We start from the raw sequence: 21,766 nt of genomic DNA, 5'->3' as shown, positions 1-21,766 counted from the left end.
AACATAAACCTTGTGGTAGAGATAAATAGTAAATATGAACACTATAAAACTATAAGGGAATGCATGAATATAGATTAGGATGAAAATCATTTTAACAACAGCATGAATACATTTTCATATAGTACGATATAAAATGATGTCATATTGTATTATTATATTACTGTAACTCATGTCATGTTGTAATGATAATCAAGGGGTCACAGGCCAGTGAACTTTTTTGTGCCTGTCCACACTTAAAACAAAGAGTTTTGCAAAGTAATTATATTTATAAGGTGATCTAAACAACAAATGCACTGACTAATGATAAGTTGTTGCTGCAATATGGTTCAATGGCAGGTCTACAGCTCATATGTGTGACAACTCACCCATCTTGGTTTTGTGAATATGAGTCCCTTCTCTAGCCACATATCTGCACTACATGATCTGCTGCGATGTCAATAAATCTTAGGATCAAAACAAATGGTGAACGTAGGGATACGTTTTTTAGTTTTAGTCTTCCCTTGTCCTATGTTGGGATGACGCTGTTACTGTTAGTCATTTGTTATTAGTTCGAGATTACCTCTAGAGAAGGATAGAGTATTTAAGCCTGTGCTGAGCCACGGTCTGACCTGGAGCGGCTTTCCTCAGTGCCATTGTATACAACTTAACACAGCATCTTTTTGTGGTTGACATTGACTTTTTAAAGGATAAGTTGAGGCAGGTTACTTGCTGTGAATAACTGTTTTTTTCAGTTTGTATAAGTAAGCATTACTTATACAGATTATTAAAAAAAACAAAAGTGACAGCAGATAGAGTGTTATCAAACAAGCAAAAATAGTGTGAAGTAATAACATTTTCTCAAAAGTCAATCACCTCTGTATAAAAAAATGCTGATGTTTTGCTTTAGTCGTTGGGTCTTAGAGGCGTGAGTCAGTCCATAGTTACTCATGTCTGTCCTGCTCTTATGTAAGAAATGGCACAGTAAACACACTGAAATGAACAACGCTGGGCAGATGCCTGGTCTGCCCGCCACTGGTTTCGAATCACTGCACTACAGTGGCTGTGCCAATCCAAAGCCTGGGAAAAACTAAAAACAAGCGTCTATATTAGTTAAAGTTAGCATGAGAGATGCGATAATCGAGTGCTGTGGATTTCCTGTGGCCACTGAATGGATGACATTGCTGTTGTAAGTGTGTGACAGTCAGATGCTTGCACTTAACATAGCCTGGGTAATATGGGATTAAGCTGTGCATGCTCCCCTTGAAGAATAAGCCGCCGGAGCACAGACAGGCGAGCGCAGAGGCAGCAAGTGGCGTTACAGTAATCTCTGGAGGCTGATAAGACAGAGTAAACACAGGCGACAGGAGAAACAGACCATTAGGAAACTCAATATCTCAATGTGTAATCTTTGTTTAATATTTGGAAGTTGACATTGAATGGTAACTCAAGAATGTGCATCTTCAATAGACAGTTTAATGTTAAGATGTTTTAATGGCATGTCACATTGACACATCAGGGGACGTACTGTCTTTTTTTTCTAGATCACCTGCCTTCTCATGGGCAGTGACTGATTTGTGCGATGCCAGATGCCCTTCTTGATATTGATAACTAATAACTTCATTCAACGTGATTTAAGATTATATATCCAGGCTTGGTGTTTGCACAAAGAGGACAGTGGCGTTACATTACAGGGTATACGTACACTACACTGCAGTCCATATGTACTCTTGGTACCAGTCCCAAACCTGATAAAAAGGAGAAAAACAGTCCGCATCATTTCAAATCAACGAGAAAATGCACACAGATGATGCTGTGGCACACAACGGGAAAAAAACAAGGAATGAAAAGTGTAACATGTTACGTTGAAAGTTTTGTCTATGATACTTCCTCATTTCAAAGGAGTTTGACGATGGAGAAGGGTACAAACCGTGTGTGAGATGGATTACAGAAGGACCACGTGGCCTGTCTGGCCTTTACAAGAGACTGAGGCTAAATCTATAGAGGACAACAACCTTTGACTGCACAGCCTCCAGTGTAAACAGAGACACACTGATGATGTAAAAGGTTTCTGCTGTTGAAAGTGTATTTTTTTCCCCTACCACTGTTTTAGACTATATTAGGATCTCAACTGAACACAAACCTATATCCACTTTCCCCAAATTGCTGATTTTCACTGTATTAGCCTACTTTGAGGAGATTGTGAAAAGAAAAAGGTTTGTACCTACTTTTCCCCCCTCTCAGATGAGAACAACAGAACACAACACTTTGCAACATTTTAACACCGTGTGACAAAGAAACACTGAACAAACATTTATCTTTTGGGCATGAGTCCAGTACAGGGCCTGGCCGTGGCCATGAACGTGGACCGTGAATAATAAAAAAAAAAAGTGGCGCCTGTCTCTTTAAGAAGTGGCAGTTGTATGGAGGAGAAGCTGGTGATTTTCCACTCAAACTGATAATATTAATCCCGCACATGCTCACAGCAACAAGTCACATAGTAGCCCACTGTCCATCTGGCGACACACAACCGAAAAGTTACGCAGACGGCGATGAAAGAAAACTTCCACTGAAAGGTAATGGGATCTCTTAATTATGTTGAAAGATGACAGTTTCTTGGTGGAGCTCTCAAAGTGGCGCAACTTGGTCATTTTATCAGGCCATTAAAACTGTTTTGTAAGCTTTGTTTGCTATCGATTTGTCTTTAACCGCCATCAGTTTGTCTTAATTTTGATCCTTGCAAAGAGGATGTGATGTGTTCTTTGGATTTCTTTTAAGGGTGATGCCATGCTGCCTAAAGGGCGTTTAGGTGCGCCCTCGCGAGCTCCTTGTTATTATATCACACTAGCCTGACCCGCATGTTTGAGTGAATTAGAGATGGATGCATTGACACGGGTCTGACTGGCTAAGACGTTTATTAGCTTATATTAGTGTCGTAGACTTAACCTACTTTTGTCTCCAGCGTGTTCAATATTATGGAGAGGCTGAGGGGGGCGTGTCGTCTAATAAACGGCAGCCTCCATGAGAAACGGAGACACTTGTTGTTGACCACTCCCTCTCCCAAACTGTAAGACACCGTTTAAACTTCACTGACAGTTTGAAAAAGTCTCATATCATTTTTAATTTGCTGCCAAAGGATCAGGTCTGAGTTTTGTTCACGTAGGAGAAGCTCTATAGGATCTTTAAATCGACTAAATTTAGTCGACTAAATTTATATACAATTTTAGTCGAGAGAATTATTTGACTAAATCTCGAACAAAAATTAGATTACATTTACATCAAAAGACCAAAAGACTAAAACTAAGTGAAAATATGTTGTCATACTGTCGTACAGCTATACCAGTGACCAGAGAATAGAAAATAAAATAAAGCTTGAAGTGCAATTTGTTAAACTACTCATGGTAACTATAATTATAAACTAGCCTATTGATAAGATTATATTTGAGTGAAATGAGAAGAAAGGACTCAATTTGTATATCGCCTTTCACAGATATGGTAGCATTCACTCCATACTCTGTGGTGTTGAGGAGCTACCTTAGTTGCCACAGTTGCCCTAGGGTAGACTGACTGACGGACGATCTGCGCCATCAGCCCCTCCGACCACCACCAATAACTCAAGGCAGTGTGGTTTTATATTAGGCAGTGGTACTTGTCTTATTTCAACAAAGTAAATCCTGTATCTACTGTAGTGGAGACACATAACCTTATATGGCATTGTTATTAGACAAACTGTAGCTGTTTACATTTCTGAGATAAAACACTGCTCATCGTGACAGAGAGGCAACGATTTTAGATACTTTTGGAAACTTTAAAAATATGTGGGTATAAATTGCATTTTGAAGCATATGAGTTTTATCTTCTGTGATAACTGAATAGACTAGAAGTATTCTTATTACTTAATAGTATTCCCAGCATTTTATTAGAAACGTTTCCTGAAGTGGAAAGCATTTTTGTTCTTCTGCTCCTTAAAGTTTGCCACAACCATTGGCTATTTCTGCTATAACTTCTACTTACTACTTACTACGTACTGGCACTACTGTTTCCATCACTACTACTATTACTATAGATTCTTCTACTGTCACTGCACTTCCTCTCATACCAATGCAATATTCATAGCATTACAATTGCTATGACTGTGCCACAAAGGCAGACAATTTAAAAAATATTATTAGTTTATTTTTCAGCCACAAGGGGTCAGAAGTATGTCCTTCTGCCAAGCAGTCTCAAGCCTGGATAAAGGAGGGAAATGCGTCTGTAAAGTCAAGACCTCATAAATATGCAATTAACTTCACAAAAGGTGGGAGAGGGTTTTGGTTATGGTTGCCTTTATTATGATGACCTCCATTTACCCAGACTTGGGACAGACTTGTGTGGTACAATACCCTATCAAATGCTCCAAAGTAAACTATATAAAAACTAAGTACAAACAATCTCCCTCTTCAGTGTACGTATGTATTTGCTTCCTTATACTTCCAAAGTCATGCAACTTCATGACCGTAAGGACAACACATCTCTTGTTTCTTCTTCCCTATATCAAAATACCTACAACTTTTCAGCCCAACTACTACTCCCACTCCCACTAATGCATTCTAGCTTGTGTAGTAGGGCACAGAGTATCAAGTGGAAATTTACAGTGCTCTTGGATGGTACCTGAGTAGTTGGTCAGAGTTTGAGTGTTGACCAATCACGTGCTTGGATTTAATTGTCTGTAGCCAAAGGAGGCGGGCCCTGCGCCTTCAGCTCTGCTCCTCATGACCCTGGTCAGCATAAAGGCACTTCAGTACAGTGGCATGGTGACAGCTGAGACACTGGGAAACTAAAGTTAGCCATGAAGGAACTGTAAGTATGATTTTGTTCTCATACATAGAATCCTGGAGTTTGTTATAGGGAGGTTGTACAGAGATATCCTGGCTTTATGAGAAAGTTTTAACATAGGATGTTTGTTTTTTTTACTCACTGTGTTTGTGTGTTTAGTTCTTGTTCATGGTTTTAGTTCTTGAGTTGCAATTGTGTTTTAAGTTCATTTCAAAATATACTGCAACAAACTGTAGTTTTATTGTGGGGAAATAGTTGTTAAAAAAGTGATGTTTACTTGGAAGTGTAACTTGTTTACTTGCAAGCAATGTGTTACATTTTGTACAATACAAAATGTAGTTAGAAATAAGCATGTTTTGGGTATTTTAGAGTATTCATAATGATTGAATGAATGAATTTGATGAATGTAGTGTTTGTGGATGTGTTCCTGCAACTGTCTCTCGCCTTTGTGTTGAGCACAGCCCATAAATGTCTATGGCATTGACGGATACAATAGATCTCATTTTGATAACTGGTTGGACACAGCCCTTGGTCTTTTTAGAAGAAACAAGCACAATTAAAGTTTGTCCTGAATGGCTTGCATGTTGTGAATGAACTCCAGTGCCATTTAGTTTAACTACATTAACTATAAACACCGTTTCATTTTTGCATGTGGAAAAAAGCGATTCCAAAGAAGGGAATGGGAATAGAGAGACGCGCACAGGAAAACTCAGATGAGAAAGAGGGGAAAGTCAGTAGTGATCCAGTTATGTAATGAGGTCTGAAAGTGGGAAGTGGTTCAAGTTGACTTGTCATGCATAACAGGAAGAGAGAGAAATACCTCCAAAGCCATGTCACAAGGCTTCTGCAGCCTGGACATCAATTGTGTCCATTTAAAAGAAAGACGACATTGTTTTAGAGGAAGAAGGTGCTGCCAAAATGTCCCCTGAAGAAGTGAACGTTGGTGGCTTCACAAGCGGCTCATAGCAAATTCATTATTGTTTATCGGGACAAACCTAAACATCGCCACAGATTAACACAACACAGTCTAAAATGGAAGAAATGCAGGAAAAGTAAAACATCACACCAAGATTTAAATTTCAACATTTATAAAAGCGTTTTAGTTGATTGTTTGTGGCAGTAAAATAGTGAAATGTTATATCCTCACTTGTATTTGAGCATTGTTTTCTTTGCTTCATGTTCCTTTGACAAACATGAACAACAAAAAGTACTTCAATGAGCCTTTTATGCTATTCTTTTGATTCTCTTTTGATCCAAGCCTTCATTGTTGGACATCTGAAAGTGAAATTACGTCAGGGCAAAATGTGTGTTAGTTATTTCTGTCATATTAGGGTGACCCTCCTGATTCTTTCGGCTCATGTGCGGAAAGAGGATACCTGGGTCTGTGATGATAAATCCTATCGTTCTTGGAAAGGCGGTTTACTGTGCAAACAGTCAGGGAAACTTAAGCTTGTCACTTCCTGAGCCAAGCTGTGGCACCGAGCGACCAGACATGCCGCACAGCGATTGGCTACAACAAAGTGCATTTAAATAGACAAACCTATCTTACATTTCAAACACGTAGTCGTTCGTTCATTCATCTTTCCCCTTGCAATTCTATTAGTGAAGGGTTGCAGTTAAGGGGCCAATCCTTTTGCTTTTCCACTTTGGGGCTTTAGGTTGGGCCCTTCATATACCCCACATATTCTTCTATTGTTTTGTTTTTTCAGGTAAAAAAAAAAAAAGGGCTACATTAAAACGTCATCAAAACCTCTTGGTGTCAACAGCATTTTGTTGTATTCATTTACCTTGAAAATGAATAGCAACATATAGCACAGATGCATTTGTACTGTGGAAAGATGGTATCTTTCCACTGTAGTTGATATGACCTCAGTGCGTCAGATTAGCCAGATTAGGACTAACATTGTACGTGTGTATCATGTCCTCTGGTGACAAGGCACAGTTTAATGCTATAAGCAGACAGCCTTATCCCACTAATGCCCCTTCGGCCGTGTGTCCTCTCCTTTTCACCTCTGTGTATTTGTCTATGACATATTTAACAAGGTGGCACATTGTAATAAGTACAATAGGTGCCATCACTAATATCACCAGCATAATGTCAAACACGTAGTCATACCCGGATTATGTTTTTTAGTCTTTTCATTTTGTATTATAGTTTAACTGACCAAGTTTTAAGTTAAGGCAGAGACATTCAAAACAAAGCTTGAAAGTTATTGTTTAAAGCCATACTTCCAAACATTTCAAGCAGAATTAAATATGAACATTCATTTTATTACACTTTTTTAAATTGTAAATATATCCTAATTTACCCTGTCCTTATAACTTTGATGGATATGGAACATCCCCTGCTCTTGCCCAATTGCTGTGACTGCTGCCAAATATAAGGTTTAAATACACAGTATCTTCTTCCAAGTAGTTTATTTTGATAACACACTGCAAAAATAGCTTTGTCGGTCTCCAGCTGATGATTAGAAGCATCTTTCATGTCGTTGGCATATTTGCTTGTGTATATTTAATTTGTGTGTGACATAGCACTCACATAACCTGGCATTTTCTTTAACAGTGATTTGTTTTTGTCCTGATTTAATAATAATAATACATTAGTCTTGCTTTTCAAGTGATCAAAGTCACTTGACAATTTTCATGCATTCTTCATTCGCTCTTGATTCTCAGTAATGATAAGTCAAGTCTGCATCTTCAACCCCTCCGAGCTCCGACCACCACCGAACACTCGCTCACAAACCCCATTCATAAACATGCAAGGTGGGACAATATGCCCAGGTGTTGCAGTCCGTGTTTAACTATGTTTTAGATCCAGTCTTTGTTAGCATTCAGTTTTCGTATATGCACTAACTACAACCCTGGTTTGATCCGCAGCATGGCACAAAAAGAGAAACTCCAATGCCTAAAGGACTTCCACAAAGACACGCTCAAACCGTCCCCGGGGAAGAGTCCTGGGACGCGGCCCGAGGATGAGGCGGAGGGGAAGGTTCCTCAGAGGGAGAAGTGGTCCAGCAAACTCGACTTTGTCCTGTCTGTGGCCGGAGGCTTTGTTGGATTAGGAAATGTCTGGAGATTTCCTTATCTTTGTTACAAAAATGGAGGAGGTGGGTTAAAGATAATACTAGTCATTCTCACACTTCACACCAAGAAGAGCCAAATATTTTATAAGAACTCAAAAAGATACAGTGCCTCTCGAAAGTATTCACACACCTTGAACTTTTGCACATTTTGTCATGTTTACAACCCTAAACATAAAGATTTTATTTTGATTTTTTTACTGAACGTTCACACACAAGTAACCGACAACTGTGAAGTGAAAGCGAAATGATACATGATTCTGTTATTTTTTAAAAAAAATAGAAAAGTCAGTATTCATACAGTATACTTATACTGTATGAATACTGTATAAGTATTCATACAGTATACTTATACAGCAGTATTCATACAGTATACTTATACAGCATTTTCTGAGTGCATTAAATTGCCTTTATAACATTCCTAATGACTACAGAATGTTCACTCCTTGGCCTAACGGTTAAATAGAGGCCACCTGTGTGTAATCTACTCTCAGTATAATTACAGCTGTTCTTTCAGGCCCTCGGAGCTGTGTATCGGTCACTAAACAACATCATGAGGGCCAAGGAGCTCACCAGAGAGGTCAGGGATAAGGTTCTGGAGAAGTTTAAAGAAGCATTAAGTTATACAAAGATTTCCCAAGATTTAAACATCTCCCGGAGCAACTGTTCAATCCATCATTTGGAAATGGAAAGAGTATAGCACCACTGCCAACTTACCAAGACACGGTCGCCCATCTAAAATATAAGACCGAACATGGAGAGCACTGTTAAGAAATACAACCAAGTGCCCCAAGATAACTCTGGAGGAGCTGTGAAGTCCTGCCGCTGAGCTGGGGGAATCTGTGCATGGGACAACTATAAGTCGTATCTACACAAATCTGGCCTTCATGGACGAGTGGCAAGAAGAAAGCCATTATTGAAAGGAGGCCATAAGAAATCCCGTTTGAAGTTTGCTAGAAGTCATATGGAGGACACAGCTCCATGTGGAAGAAGGAGCTTTGGTCAGATGAGACAAAAATTGAACTTTTTGGCCCAGATGCAAAACGTTATGTATGGAGCAAACCTAACACTGCTCATCGTCCTGTGTGCACCATCCCCAATGTCAAATATACGGGGGGGAGCATCATGCTGTGGGGCTGCTTTTCCTCAGCGGGGACTGGGGAGACTGTAAGAATAGTTGTAAAGATGGATGGAGCCAAATAAAGGGACATTTTGGAGGAAAACCTGCTGGAGTTAGCCTGAAGAGAACTGAGGCTGGGGTGGAGATTCACCTTCCAGCAGGACAATGACCCTAAACACAAAGATAAATCTACAATGGAATGGTTCAATAAAAACATATTAATGTGTTAGAATGGCCCAGTCAAAGTCCTGACCTAAATCCTATTGAAAATCTGTGGAATAATCTAAAAACTGCTGTTCACAAACGCTCTCCTTCTAATGTGACAGAGCTTGGGTTGTTTTGTAAAGAGGAATGGGCTAAAATGTCAGTCTCTACATGTGCAAATCTTGTACAGTCAGACCCCAAGACTTGCTGCTGTTATTGCAGCAAAAGGGGGTTCCACAAAGTATTCATTCATGCTGTATGAATACTTATGCACGCCCCACTTTTCGGTTTTCTATTTTTTGAAAAATAACAGAATCATGTATCATTTTGCTTTCACTTCACAGTTGTTGGTTACTAAAATCTTTATGTTTAGGGTTTGTAAACATGACAAAATGTGCAAAAGTTCAAGGTGTATGAATACTTTCGAGAGGCACTGTACATTTGGAGTCCAAACACAAGATTAGCACTTTAACCAAACTAAGCCTGCACTTAAGGATAAATTCTGGACTTGATATACAGGACTGAACTGTGCCTTACTTGGAACTAAGCAGTGGTCTAAATAATACTAGGGCCGATCTGAAATAACTCACCCAGCTCCATTAAACTAAATAAAGGCTTGAGTGCAAAAATACACTGCCTGCATTTCCAAAATAAGCTCCTGTCCCACCAGTGACACCCCACACCACAGTTAAAGGACCAATTCACAACAGAAAACAAGAGAATAAAATGTATTTCTTTTCGCCTAGGTGCTTTTCTGATCCCATACTTCATCTTCCTGTTCGGGGGAGGGCTGCCTGTGTTCTTTCTGGAGGTGGCTCTGGGACAGTACACCTCTGAGGGCGGCATCACCTGCTGGGCCAAGATCTGCCCCATCTTCACCGGTCAGTCTGAAAGCTCAACACTACACACAATGTGGAATTCAGTCCTCAAAGCAGTGTGGGGGCAGATGAATAGAAACACACACACTCCCCGACCACCACAATTTTTCATTTTATGGGGAAAAGGTTTTAGACGGGACTGGATGGATAAAGTGTCCTGCCCAAGGACACAATGGCTGTGTGAACTGGACATGACTACTGTTAATAAAAGACACAACAATTAATCACCTAAACTTATCCCTATATGCCGAATGAAGGCGGTGGCATGTAGCGTGGTGTGAAAGTGTCCATTGCAGCCAGTAGTAGATTATGGTTGTCTTCACCTGCACCGCTGCCCCAGAGCCACTGCGATGTGACAGGCTGCAGACACACCACGCCCAGAACAGCTGCGCCTCAGCCTGATTCCATTCACACGAGGCACGTCCCATAAAAAAGGCGGAAACGGCGGGGAACAGCTGAAGACGAGAGTCAGTGGAGCTGACCAACTGTTGGGGGTCTCCACTATTTGAGGTTTCATTACCCTGTCCCATGACGAGACTCGCTGGCAAATGTGTGGTTTAGTCCTTGAGTGCTAACCCAGATATTTAATAGTTGAAATATTGCGAAATTGTTTTGCGTAACGCCAGAAGAATGTCACATGTGGCCACAAATGGTTCAGTCACAGCAGTGTGTTTTAACCCTAGACCTGTCCTGGTAATATCTTTCCAAATTTGTGTTCAGAAGAATGTGGAAATGAGGTGTTGGTCGGAGATAAAGAGTTTTAAATAGCCGCGAGTTGTGGTTGACAAATACTGGGGGTTTCTGTGTGCAGGTTCATGGCAAAGTCGTCTAAAAATAGGACAAAAACATTTAGACTGCGGCGTCACATGGGCTTGGGTCGGACATGTTTAGCCATTTTAGGACAATCACGGGTTGATAAAGGTCAAGCGTCTGAGTGCCCTGACACCACTGATAACAAGCGAGAGGTCAATACTCGTCAGCGGTTATCAAGTGATGACAATTCGTGTTTAAGCTAGTAGTGATGGGTAATATCCACATTCACCCGAAACAAAGTCGGGCATAAAATTCATGTTTTTGCTTTTAGCCTATAGCGTGAATAGATAGGGAGGCTCAAGCTATGTACAGTCACACTGGGAAGTAAGTATATTATTATTTTATTCCCCTGTGGACAGCAGTTTGCCCTCTCGCCTCACAGCACAATGCACATGAGGATGGAGGAGGTTCCGACAGTAAGAGGGCTTTCAGTGTGGCCTTTATATGTCCTACTGTCACTGAATAGGTTTCCTTTTGTAAGCTTATCACATTTAATTAAAATGTATTGGTCCCTGTCCTCTTTGAGTTTTTGGCATAAAAGATTGAATCAAAGCCTGTCTTCCTTCCCTGCAGGTATCGGCTATGCCTCCATTGTGATCGTCTCTCTCCTGAACGTCTACTACATTGTGATCCTGGCGTGGGGACTGTACTACCTGCTTCAGTGCTTTCAGCCGGAGCTGCCCTGGGCCAAGTGCAAACAGCCCTGGAACACCGAATACTGCGTTGAGGACACTATCCGCAAGAACAAGACCCACTGGCTCGCAACGAACTCCACTAATTTTACTTCCCCCGTCACCGAGTTCTGGGAGTAAGTTTCACTTATGCATGATTGAGACTCTTTTTCATATACTATACTATATTTAAAATGTCTAACCTTTTATTTCAATATTCTCAGTATTCAATATACTCTGCTAAAAAATGAGCCTGTCCTACAAACAGCAAAGATTGGTGAAGTAGACATATAAAAGAGTTACATTTGTTTCATGATATAACACCCTTCTCGTGGTTTGCACAACATAATACATTCATACTTGTATATAAAGATAATCTTTATTCTTTAATTGTTCAAAAATGAACCAAAATAGCATGATTGGGTAACTGGGAATATCAGGCTTAAAGCTCATTCCTACTTCATAAGAACTTTCTTGATGTTTCCAATCCGCTTTATTTACAGTTCAAAAGTTTACCCTGGCAGAATTTAGTATTTTTTAAATTATTGTTCAGAGAATATGAATGATACGTTTTTTTTGCTCATAGTTAGTGGTTGTGTAAAACCATTTATGGTCAAACAACTTTAAATCATAATGAAAAAAGAAACTACCATAATGATGCTGATCAAAAGTTTACATACCCTGGTGAGCTTGGCCTGATAAAATGCACATAAGTTGACCCAAACGGGTTGAATGGCTACTAAAGGTCAGCACCCTCACCTGTGACCTGTGTAGTAATTATTGTGTGTGTGTAAAAGGTCAGAGAGTTTTTGGGCTCCTGACAGACCCTTTCATCCAGTGCTGCACTGACGTTTCGGGTTTCTGAGTGTTTAAACACTGCTGATTGATACTCTCGGTACCTTGGATATTTTGTAGCTGTCTGGTCTTTGTGCGCGAGCTCAGTCACGCAAACAGACCAAAGATGTTGTTAGCATTTAGCCTGTCCTCTTTGGGGCCAAACGTGGGTGAAGTTAGAAGCGACCAAGCTCTTCCACGTTTTCCGTATTTAAATAAACCATATTTAAACGTGAGTAGTTACACGATCCAAGTCTAGTTACACGAATTAAACCTGTCGATTTTCTAAGCGGATAAAAACTGGTACTGTATTGAAAGACGTAATAACACCGTAGGAGCACTTCGATATCCACGCAGTAAATTGAAGATATTGCTGTGCTGTGTAGTTGTGTAGCTGTTTTTAGATGCACAATAAGGAGCACAGAGATAAGCCTCAACATTTCTGAAACTTGGAATGATGAAACCAAATGGGACTTTTTGGCCACAACCATAAACGTTACATTTGGAGGAGTCAACAAGGAATGTGATGAATGGTGCACCACTCCTACAGTGAAACATGGAGGTGGATCACTGATGTTTCGGGATGTGGGAGGGTTAGGGAACTTGATCAAAATAGATTTCGGGATGAATGCAGCATGCTATTAAAGAATACTGGAGGAAAAGTGTCAGTCTGGAAGCTGCGCATGGGACGCACTGGCTTCGCACCACTACTAACTATGAGTGAAGAAAAAATGTTTTGTTATCATTTAGATTGTCTGAAAATTGCCAAAAATACAACAACAAAAATCTGTCAGGGTATGTTAACTTTTGAGCACAACTGTGTATAGCACATTTTATAAACAAGTGTTTCCATAGTGCTGCACATAAGATCAACAGAATACTATATAGGAATGAAAAAATTAATAAAATAGAATCAAGTCATTCAACTAAAAACATTAAATAACTTAAAAAACAAAACAAAACATAAGATACAATAAAGTAGTAGTAATAGAAAGTAATTAAAACTGTGAAAACAATAAAATAAAACAAAATAAAAGACACAGAGGACCACACAACTCACGCGGTGTTAAAAGCCCAAGAATAAAAGTGGGTCATTAGACGAGGCTTAAAACAGTCCACTATGGGGGTTGTTCGGATGTAGAGGGGCAGAGCGTTCTAGACCCGACAATGGAGAACGCTCCGTCCCCCCTGGTTTTACGGCTCGTTTTACGAACCACGAGCTGGAACTGGTCCTCAGACCTCAGGGTGCGCACTGGACTTTGAATGTGGATGAGATCTGTGAGGTACTAAGGGGCCAGTCCATTCTAAGATTTAAAAACAAACAATACAATCTTATAATAAATTCTATTTTTTGGTTCGTGTTAAAAGCTGTGGTGCGGAGTTCTGGACTAACTGCAAGCGATAAAGAGCATTGTGGCTAATACCATGTTTCCATGGGTACAAGGCAAAAATTACTTAATTTTGTTCTTGCAGCTCTCGATGTAAGAGTTATGAAGTATGAATGAATCTGTAACCAGATCCTTGCATTATAGTTATATAGAAAGGAATGAAAAGATCAAAGTTCAACTAAACAACCTGTTCAAACCTGGAAAATATATATTTTTCTTTCTTGCCCAGGCGAAATGTGCTCAGCATCTCTACCGGGATCGAGGACGTTGGGACTCTGAAGTGGGACCTGGCCCTGTGTCTGTTGGCTGTGTGGGTTATCTGCTTCTTCTGCATCTGGAAAGGAGTCAAGTCGACTGGGAAAGTAAGTTCTGGTCACATACTTCCGCTCTGCATTGTGTTGCTCTTTACTGATAAAACACCAGCACTCAGGAAGAAAAAAAAACCGAAAGGAAAAAAAAAAAAAAACGGGGCCAAGTTGATTTGTTTGATTTGGAGGTTGCTGTAAGATGTGACTTTTTGGCCAGACTCACTGTCTACTTTGTGCCTCATGAGAGGAGCTCTTTCTCTGCTTTCATTGTGGGACAAAGGCTTGATGAATAAAGGAATTTATTAAAAGAAGAACAAAAAAAGAAAAGATAAACAAAATCTTTTAATGAAGCAATTAACATTTGGCGAGCAGTTTTCAAGCACTTCATTAACTTTCATCTACCCTAATGATGCCCAGTGTCATTACATGTTTTTGAACCACTATTGTCCATATGCTAAGTTAGCAGGATGTTCATGCATTTCTTTTCTTTTCTCTCTGTTTTTTTTTTATTTATTTTTTTATATATATGATTTGTGTATTGTTTACTTACATTATGGACTTTTGTTTCCAACATCCAGTAGTGAAAGGGAAAGGGAAGAGAGACAGGAAAGAGGAGGAGGAGGGAGAGGAAAGAAGAGAGAAAATACCCAAAGCCTAATATCTCTTTTGTTTACTGTGTTAGATTTGACTTTCAGACAACACTTTGTCTCCCATTCTAATGAGGAGCTCTTTCTTTTCATTATGGGACACAAAGCCTTATGCACTTCATCTAGTTGATTTCTTAAGTTTATAGTACTACTTAGGCAGTTTTTTGTTTGCATCTGCAAACCCATTGATATTAGAAATAAAAATAGAAAATTATCAGTGCCGGTATGAAACCTGTGTCACAAGTGTAAGAATATTGTGTGTTTTTGTAGGTAGTTTACATCACAGCAACCTTCCCATTTGTGATGCTGATCGTGCTGCTTGTGCGTGGGGTTACTCTTCCTGGCGCTTCCGAAGGGATAAAGTTTTATCTTTACCCCAATCTGAGCCGTCTGCAGGACCCAGAGGTACATACAGTTAACACTTCCTCATCAAAACGCAATGATATTTCAAACTATTGCACTTGAAACATTTAAAAATGATCAATAAGTCAATACAGTTTTACATATGTTGTCATACTGCCAACTCATATCAACAGCCATTTTTTGTCTATAATGTTGGTAATTGCTCACTGCTTGGCACTTTATGTTGCACATATTGTTTGTTCCAGGTGTGGATTGATGCAGGGACGCAAATCTTCTTCTCTTATGCCATCTGTCTGGGGGCCATGACATCGCTGGGGAGCTACAACAAGTACAGATACAACTGCTACAGGTGAGGCTGCTGTTGTGGGGGCTGTGTTAGTGAAAAATGCTCGGTTCAGACAGCGGCTGACAGCCCAAAACTAAAGTGGGGACTGTGGTTCCTGTTCCTGTGTGTTCATTAACAACCTCCATGACATATGTGTGACTCAGGGACTGTTTGCTGCTGGGAGGCCTCAACAGCGGTACCAGCTTTGTGTCTGGCTTCGCAATATTTTCCGTCCTGGGATTCATGGCACAAGAACAAGGGGTGGACATTGCCGATGTGGCAGAGTCAGGTACGAGGTGATGGCAGCAGTAATGGTGGGTGCTGCTGCCGAGCTCAGACCATTGGAAACTCAACTGGTCTAAAATCCAAGATGTAGAAGAAAATATAAAATCGGCAAATGCACACTCCTTGAAAGCCACAATGCACAGATTTTAATGACTGTTAAAGCACTCTGGGATTGGGTCAGCCTACTATATATTGTACTGTTGACTTATGGTGTAACAGTATGGTTACATTACTTTTAGCAAATCACCAAAGTGTCTTCTTTTTCTCAGTGGCAAACTGGGACACCAACGATATATGTGACACTGATTTTAAGCCCACTTTGTTCAGAGCCATGGACCTGAGCTGGACTTCTTTGATTGTGTTCCTGCTTCATCACTCTCTGTGGATTTTAAGGAGCTGCATCTCCTTTCAGCGTGCTCATGCTGTCCTGTCTTTGGCCATTATGGCCTTAGGATCTTATAAATTTAAGCCTTTGAGTCTGGGGATTTTTATCTGCAGTGATAGTATTTCTGTGACCCAAACATTGTCACTTAATTTTTCATAAGCTTTTATTGGTGATTGATCAGACTTTTTTGTCTTGATTTAACTAGTATTACAGATTTGAGTGCCAGGCTTTCCCTGGTTTACTCAAACTTCAGTGAGATTCACTTTATTTGCTCTGCAAGACACTTTAGTTACTTCTTCCAAGATGGCATTAGATAAAATTATTAATCTTGCTGTGTACCCCTCTCCCCCCTTCCCCGGTTTGCTCTTCCGCAGGTCCTGGTTTGGCCTTTATTGCTTACCCTAAAGCTGTGACTATGATGCCTCTGCCGACGCTGTGGGCTGTCCTCTTCTTTATCATGCTGCTGCTTCTGGGCCTCGACAGTCAGGTGAGAAGCACATCGCCTAGTGTATTTGAGGTGTCAGACAGAGCAGAGTAAGCGGCCTGTTCCACTGGGGTATTCTGTTGTGAAGACGCAGAATTGACAAGGGACTATTATTTAGTCATCCTTAATTACAGTCATGGTTCACATTCAAGCTGTTGCCAAGGGCCAGGATGAGCTCTGATTGAGACATGATATTCTGGTTGACAAAACACTGGTGTACGCTCAGGGGATTCTCTAGTCAGATCAGATTTCCTGCTCCTAGTGTAATTGAACTCCAGTTACCATCCTGCACATGAGGCTGAGCCTTCAAAGCTCTAAATTTGTGCTCGTGTAAATACTCTGAAGGAAAACTGTGTCAGTGCCGGGTGTGTGGGCTGCTTCTTTTCTATGACTATGTCCATACATGCTATGCTAATTCTTCAGCCCTGAAGGCTGATTATCCGCATTGCTCAGACACACTACGCATGCCTCTATACTGTACAAGGACACGTGCTCTCTGAGCATAAACATATGTTTGTACTGTCTTTACCCCTTCACTTGTACTAAGTGATTCACTGTTGTTTTGTTCTGTTCGGATTTGATGGCAGCAGACCGTTTTTAAGCATATTCTGGTCTTGTTTAAAAGAGAACAAAGCTCTCTTTGTCTGATCAATGGCCTGCAGATGTAAACACAAAGTGCACACACAGAGGCATTGATTTTTCACAAACTAAATTCTTTTCCTTTGACCCACAGTTTGTTGAAGTGGAAGGACAGATCACCTCAATAGTGGATCTGTATCCGTCCTTCCTAAGGAAGGGTTATCGAAGAGAAATCTTCATAGCTATTGTGTGTTTCATAAGCTATCTTCTGGGACTTGCAATGGTTACAAAAGTAAGTTCATTTCTTTGTTCCATTTTCAGTGCGCTTCATTTATCTTTATCATCAATTCTACTATATGCAAATCCACGTACAGAAAATCGACATTGTGTAGCTCTCAAACCTTTGATGCAAAAGTTAGCAATTAATCCTGAATTGAAAGAATATCCTGTTGTCCTACTATCCTAATATGGTGTATATCTTGTGAGGTTATTTGATATTTGATTTTACATTTCACTGTTAACTTTATAATTGCACCTGCTGAATTGTGATGGGAGGCAGCCAGCATTCTCCTGCTTAGAAGTCCCCACAACACCCTACTTTCATTCTTGTCCAGTCACATATAAATAATGCCCTCTGTCTTTCAGGGTGGCATGTACGTGTTTCAGCTCTTCGACTACTATGCAGCCAGCGGTGTGTGCCTTTTGTGGGTCGCATTCTTTGAATGTATTGCTGTAGCCTGGGTTTATGGTAAGTGGAAAGGCCTCATTCAAATTCAAGTCTGTTTAGTCAAAGTAATGATCCCAAAGACACACAGACTCTGTTTGGTGTAAACAAAGGTGTTTTTGTGGTCCTTTGCACAGTAGTAAATAACCCCAAAACTGATTCTCTCTCATCAATATATCTTATTTACTATTAACATAACTGAATATGCAATGACCTCATGCCAGATGGTTACAGTAAACAGAAACATATTCTTGTGCCCTCTTTATCATACAGGAGTAGATAATTTCTATGATGGGGTGGAGGATATGATTGGCTACAGACCAAACGCATGGATGAAGTGGAGTTGGACTTTTATCACTCCTGTCCTCTGCATGGTGAGACATATTTGTTTATTTGTTCATTGCATGTTAATGAACACACACTTGTCAACACATCATCGAATTGTAGCAATGGGCTAATTTCCATCCGCCATCCCGCACTCACACTCACATTGTACATGTTTTAGTAGTAGGGGAAACCGGAGCACCTGCACGAAACCACAGGGAGAACATGCAAACTCCACACAAAAATACCCTGTCTGGCCCAGTCATTGAACTGGGCCCTTCATGCAGAGATTGCTAACTGCTGGGCCACCATCCTGCTGCGTCGAGATCTAATTATCTCAATTTGTGTCACCACAATGTGTTGAAGAAATGTTTCTGAGATTCTAGATGATCAAGCTGTGCTTATCCCACTCATTTCCCAGGGCTGCTTTATCTTCTCCCTGGTTAAGTACAAGCCCCTGACGTACAATAAGATCTATGAGTATCCAGACTGGGCCATCGGTCTGGGCTGGTTTCTGGCCCTAACCTCCATGATCTGCATCCCCCTCGTCATGGTCATCAAGATACTGCAATCCAAGGGAACTCTGATTGAGGTGAGCCTAGCTTGCACCAATCACTCCCATAATACATAATTGGCTGAGTGGGTGAACGCTCTGCCACTCTGTTCTAAATCAAAAATAAGTTTTAAGTGGTTAATAACCAGATTGTTTTGAGCCTTAAATGAATTAGGCTCCAGTGTATCATGGCATTCTGTGTTATTTTTCAGAGGATCAAAGATGTGTCTTCCCCAGCAAAGTCTGGTGTGAGCTCGCGGCCCAAAGAGTACAACATAAAGGACGGAGAGCTGACGCAGCCCCTGAACGCCAATGGGAACAATGGCTTGACAAAGCCCACCCAAACCGTTGTAGAAACGATGATGTGAGCGCTCTCTGTGAGAGGAAATGTGCTTTCTTTGTTGTGCTTTGAGTAGTTTACTTATATAGAAACCTGGTTTGATTTTTATGAAGGAGTTGTAATATTGTCGTCCCTGTTTTTGTTTTTTACCATGTGAATATTATGACGTTGTGGTTGCTGTAGTTGGCACTGATATCAGAGTAGGCAGCATAATCAACATGTTTACTATGTTTCATTTCATTTCAAATATACGAGTAATTTTCTGTCTTTTGTTGAAAATTTGCACTTCTCACAAGTCCCTTTACTAACAATATGAATGTAGTCGGCACCTGACCACGGTGTTAGCAGTATTGTTGCCTATAATGACAAAGGTCTTCAGTTAGACCTCCTGGAGCACTCAGAGCGTTCAATGGGCTCATCCTCTCAATGATGAGATGAACGTTAATATCAAACACTGGCCAAACAGTGAAAATGGTCAAACAAAGGGAAAAGGTGAATATCCGGGCCTAGGGGTGTAACTCAAAAAGGGATGTTTTTTTTTTAAGTATTTGTTCTTGCCGATATGATGTCTGAAGTCAGCCCCAGTGCATTTATCAAATCTGTCTTTGCACTTTACATAACTTTTCACTTTTATTACACTGTTTTTATTGCTGCAGAGTATTGCTTAGTTGCAATACAAGTTCGGAGGAAATATGTTCTAAAAAAATTGATATGGTCAATTTTTAGCTTATGGCAAATTGTGGTTTTACATGTTGTTCCTGAGTACAACATAACGTTTGACCTCCACTGCAGTCGGTAGGGCTTGTTTGAACAACACTGGGATAAAGTTTAAAAAGTGCTGTTTTTATTTACCTTAGATTAATACAAGATAGGCTCTAGGTTCTGTTGTTTTACTGTACAGAATTTGAATGTTAACCACATATGCCTTTGTTGTAATAATTTTATACAGATAAAAACTGCAAAACCTAACTATTGTACTAAAACTATATATTTTTTAAAAAATCACATGAGCCCAGATTACATTTAGTGTGCAATATTCATTCAAATAATGTCACTCTGGTCTTTTTAGATTTCAATTCAATAAAAAAACAAAACAAATAAAACAATTTATGTACCAAAGTCTTTTTACTCCCACATGCAAAATGTAATTTTACACAGAACACAATAAAAAATGTTTTGCCATTTATTTTTTGCGTAGGCTATGTCTTCAGTGTGAACCACAGATGTGTCTATTTGTTCAAGCCATTGTGCAGCAGTTCATAGTAGATCCATGAGCAGTTCATACGGCCATCTTTAAGCAGCATTAAAGATACATAAACACTCATAAACAGAAAGGATTTATGGCGTCGAGTTGTTGCTGCGGACACATGATACAAACACAGGCATATCTGAAGGCGGGCCGCAGTGACTGAAGCGGTCATGTCTCTTCAATGGAAATATCACTGTATAGCCTCGGTCTTCATATTGATTACACGCTTCAAATAGCTCCCGCAGGGATATAGACATCCAACGCTTGACTGTAAAGTGTCCCGGGACGCGCGCTCGTATCACGTCCCTCTGGTGAGAGGCTCAGTGACAGCTCGGCCTAGATTCACGCGCCCGTCTCACCGTCGTTATAACGGCCCGTAACAGGTGGAGATTAAACATGACTTATTTGGGCATGGTCTAGTGTCAGACCAGATCCCTTCAACGCCCTCGGAGGTTTCTCGTCATTCAAGTGAGGAATAAACGTGCTTTAGGTGCAGCAAAGCATGACAGAAAAATGACAAGGTCGTGATTCATTGTCCAAAGACGTACAGGTGAATACAGTGGTAGAGTAGCCAAACTATGTAGCCTACTCAAGAGTAATGTTACTTTCAAGTAGAAACCCAAATAATTACTCAAGTTTTACATGTAATGGCCCGATTTGTTCATCTTGTGATAAATTATCAGAAAAACAAAAAATAATTTAAAAGGTCAAATGTAGATACACAAAATCTAAACTTCATCTACTTGAAGCTATTTCCACTTCCTCAATTATAGTTCAAGAGAACAGATACTTCAAAATAACATTACAAGTTAAATTACTGTATGATTAGTTACTTAAATGTAACCGAGTACTGGTATCCACCTTTGGTAATGACTGAACGACTGTCTAAAGCATTGTATTTTTATTATCCATTTACTTCAACAACTCTAGGCAATCTTCAACATCGGGCTATTAAAAGTATCCCTTGCTGCGAGCAGAAAAAATCATCAGACGTCTGTCTCATTAGTTTATTTGCACCATTTTTTTTTTTAAACATTTAAGACAATAAATTATGTAAAAAAATAAGATCCCATACATGTTTCACTGAATGGTAACCAAAAATGATTTGCAAAAAAGACATTGTACAATAACTATGTATGTTTGCATGTTTAGGGTCTCATCGTGACGTTGCTGGAATTATATAAAAAGGTGCATTATGGTTCATAACACATCCCTTGTAAACTTGTAAAGGTGCATGTGAACATGAAAGTAAGGATCAAAGTGCTCTCCGACCCCCATGAGGACAACATAGTGAGCATGGTGAGCATGCATAACATGCTTATAGCTGCAGTAGTTACCACAGAGCAGCGAGCCAAAACTTAAAACAGTGTTGATCAAAGAAATGCAATGAAGGCCTGTGACGTAAAAAAAAACAAAAAAAC

The 21,766-nt window shown here is 40.1% G+C and overlaps 1 protein-coding gene across 2 annotated transcripts; it reads left to right on the top strand.

Annotated features, from left to right (window-relative positions):
- The first annotated feature begins 2,402 nt into the window (after positions 1–2,402).
- Positions 2,403–20,222, top strand: LOC306964589 (sodium- and chloride-dependent taurine transporter-like). Of its 2 annotated transcripts, none has more exons than XM_079558660.1 (14): positions 2,403–2,552; positions 7,669–7,898; positions 9,942–10,076; positions 11,460–11,694; positions 14,009–14,141; positions 15,005–15,139; positions 15,343–15,446; positions 15,587–15,711; positions 16,467–16,579; positions 17,310–17,447; positions 17,801–17,903; positions 18,153–18,253; positions 18,625–18,795; positions 18,969–20,222. In XM_079558660.1, the coding sequence occupies exons 2-14, from the start codon at positions 7,670–7,672 to the stop codon at positions 19,122–19,124; spliced, it is 1,878 nt and encodes a 625-aa protein (XP_079414786.1). In that variant the 5' UTR covers positions 2,403–2,552; position 7,669; the 3' UTR covers positions 19,125–20,222. The 2 variants fall into 2 exon arrangements, with proteins under 2 accessions (XP_079414786.1, XP_079414785.1); XM_079558659.1 differs by lacking the exon at positions 2,403–2,552 and adding an exon at positions 4,658–4,815 and having other exon boundaries at positions 18,969–20,220.
- Positions 20,223–21,766: the final 1,544 nt, after the last annotated feature.

This window comes from Gobius niger (genome assembly GCF_951799975.1).
Source record: "Gobius niger genome assembly, chromosome: 6".
Taxonomy (NCBI): domain Eukaryota; kingdom Metazoa; phylum Chordata; class Actinopteri; order Gobiiformes; family Gobiidae; genus Gobius; species Gobius niger.
This window is presented reverse-complemented; position numbering and strand designations above follow the sequence as displayed.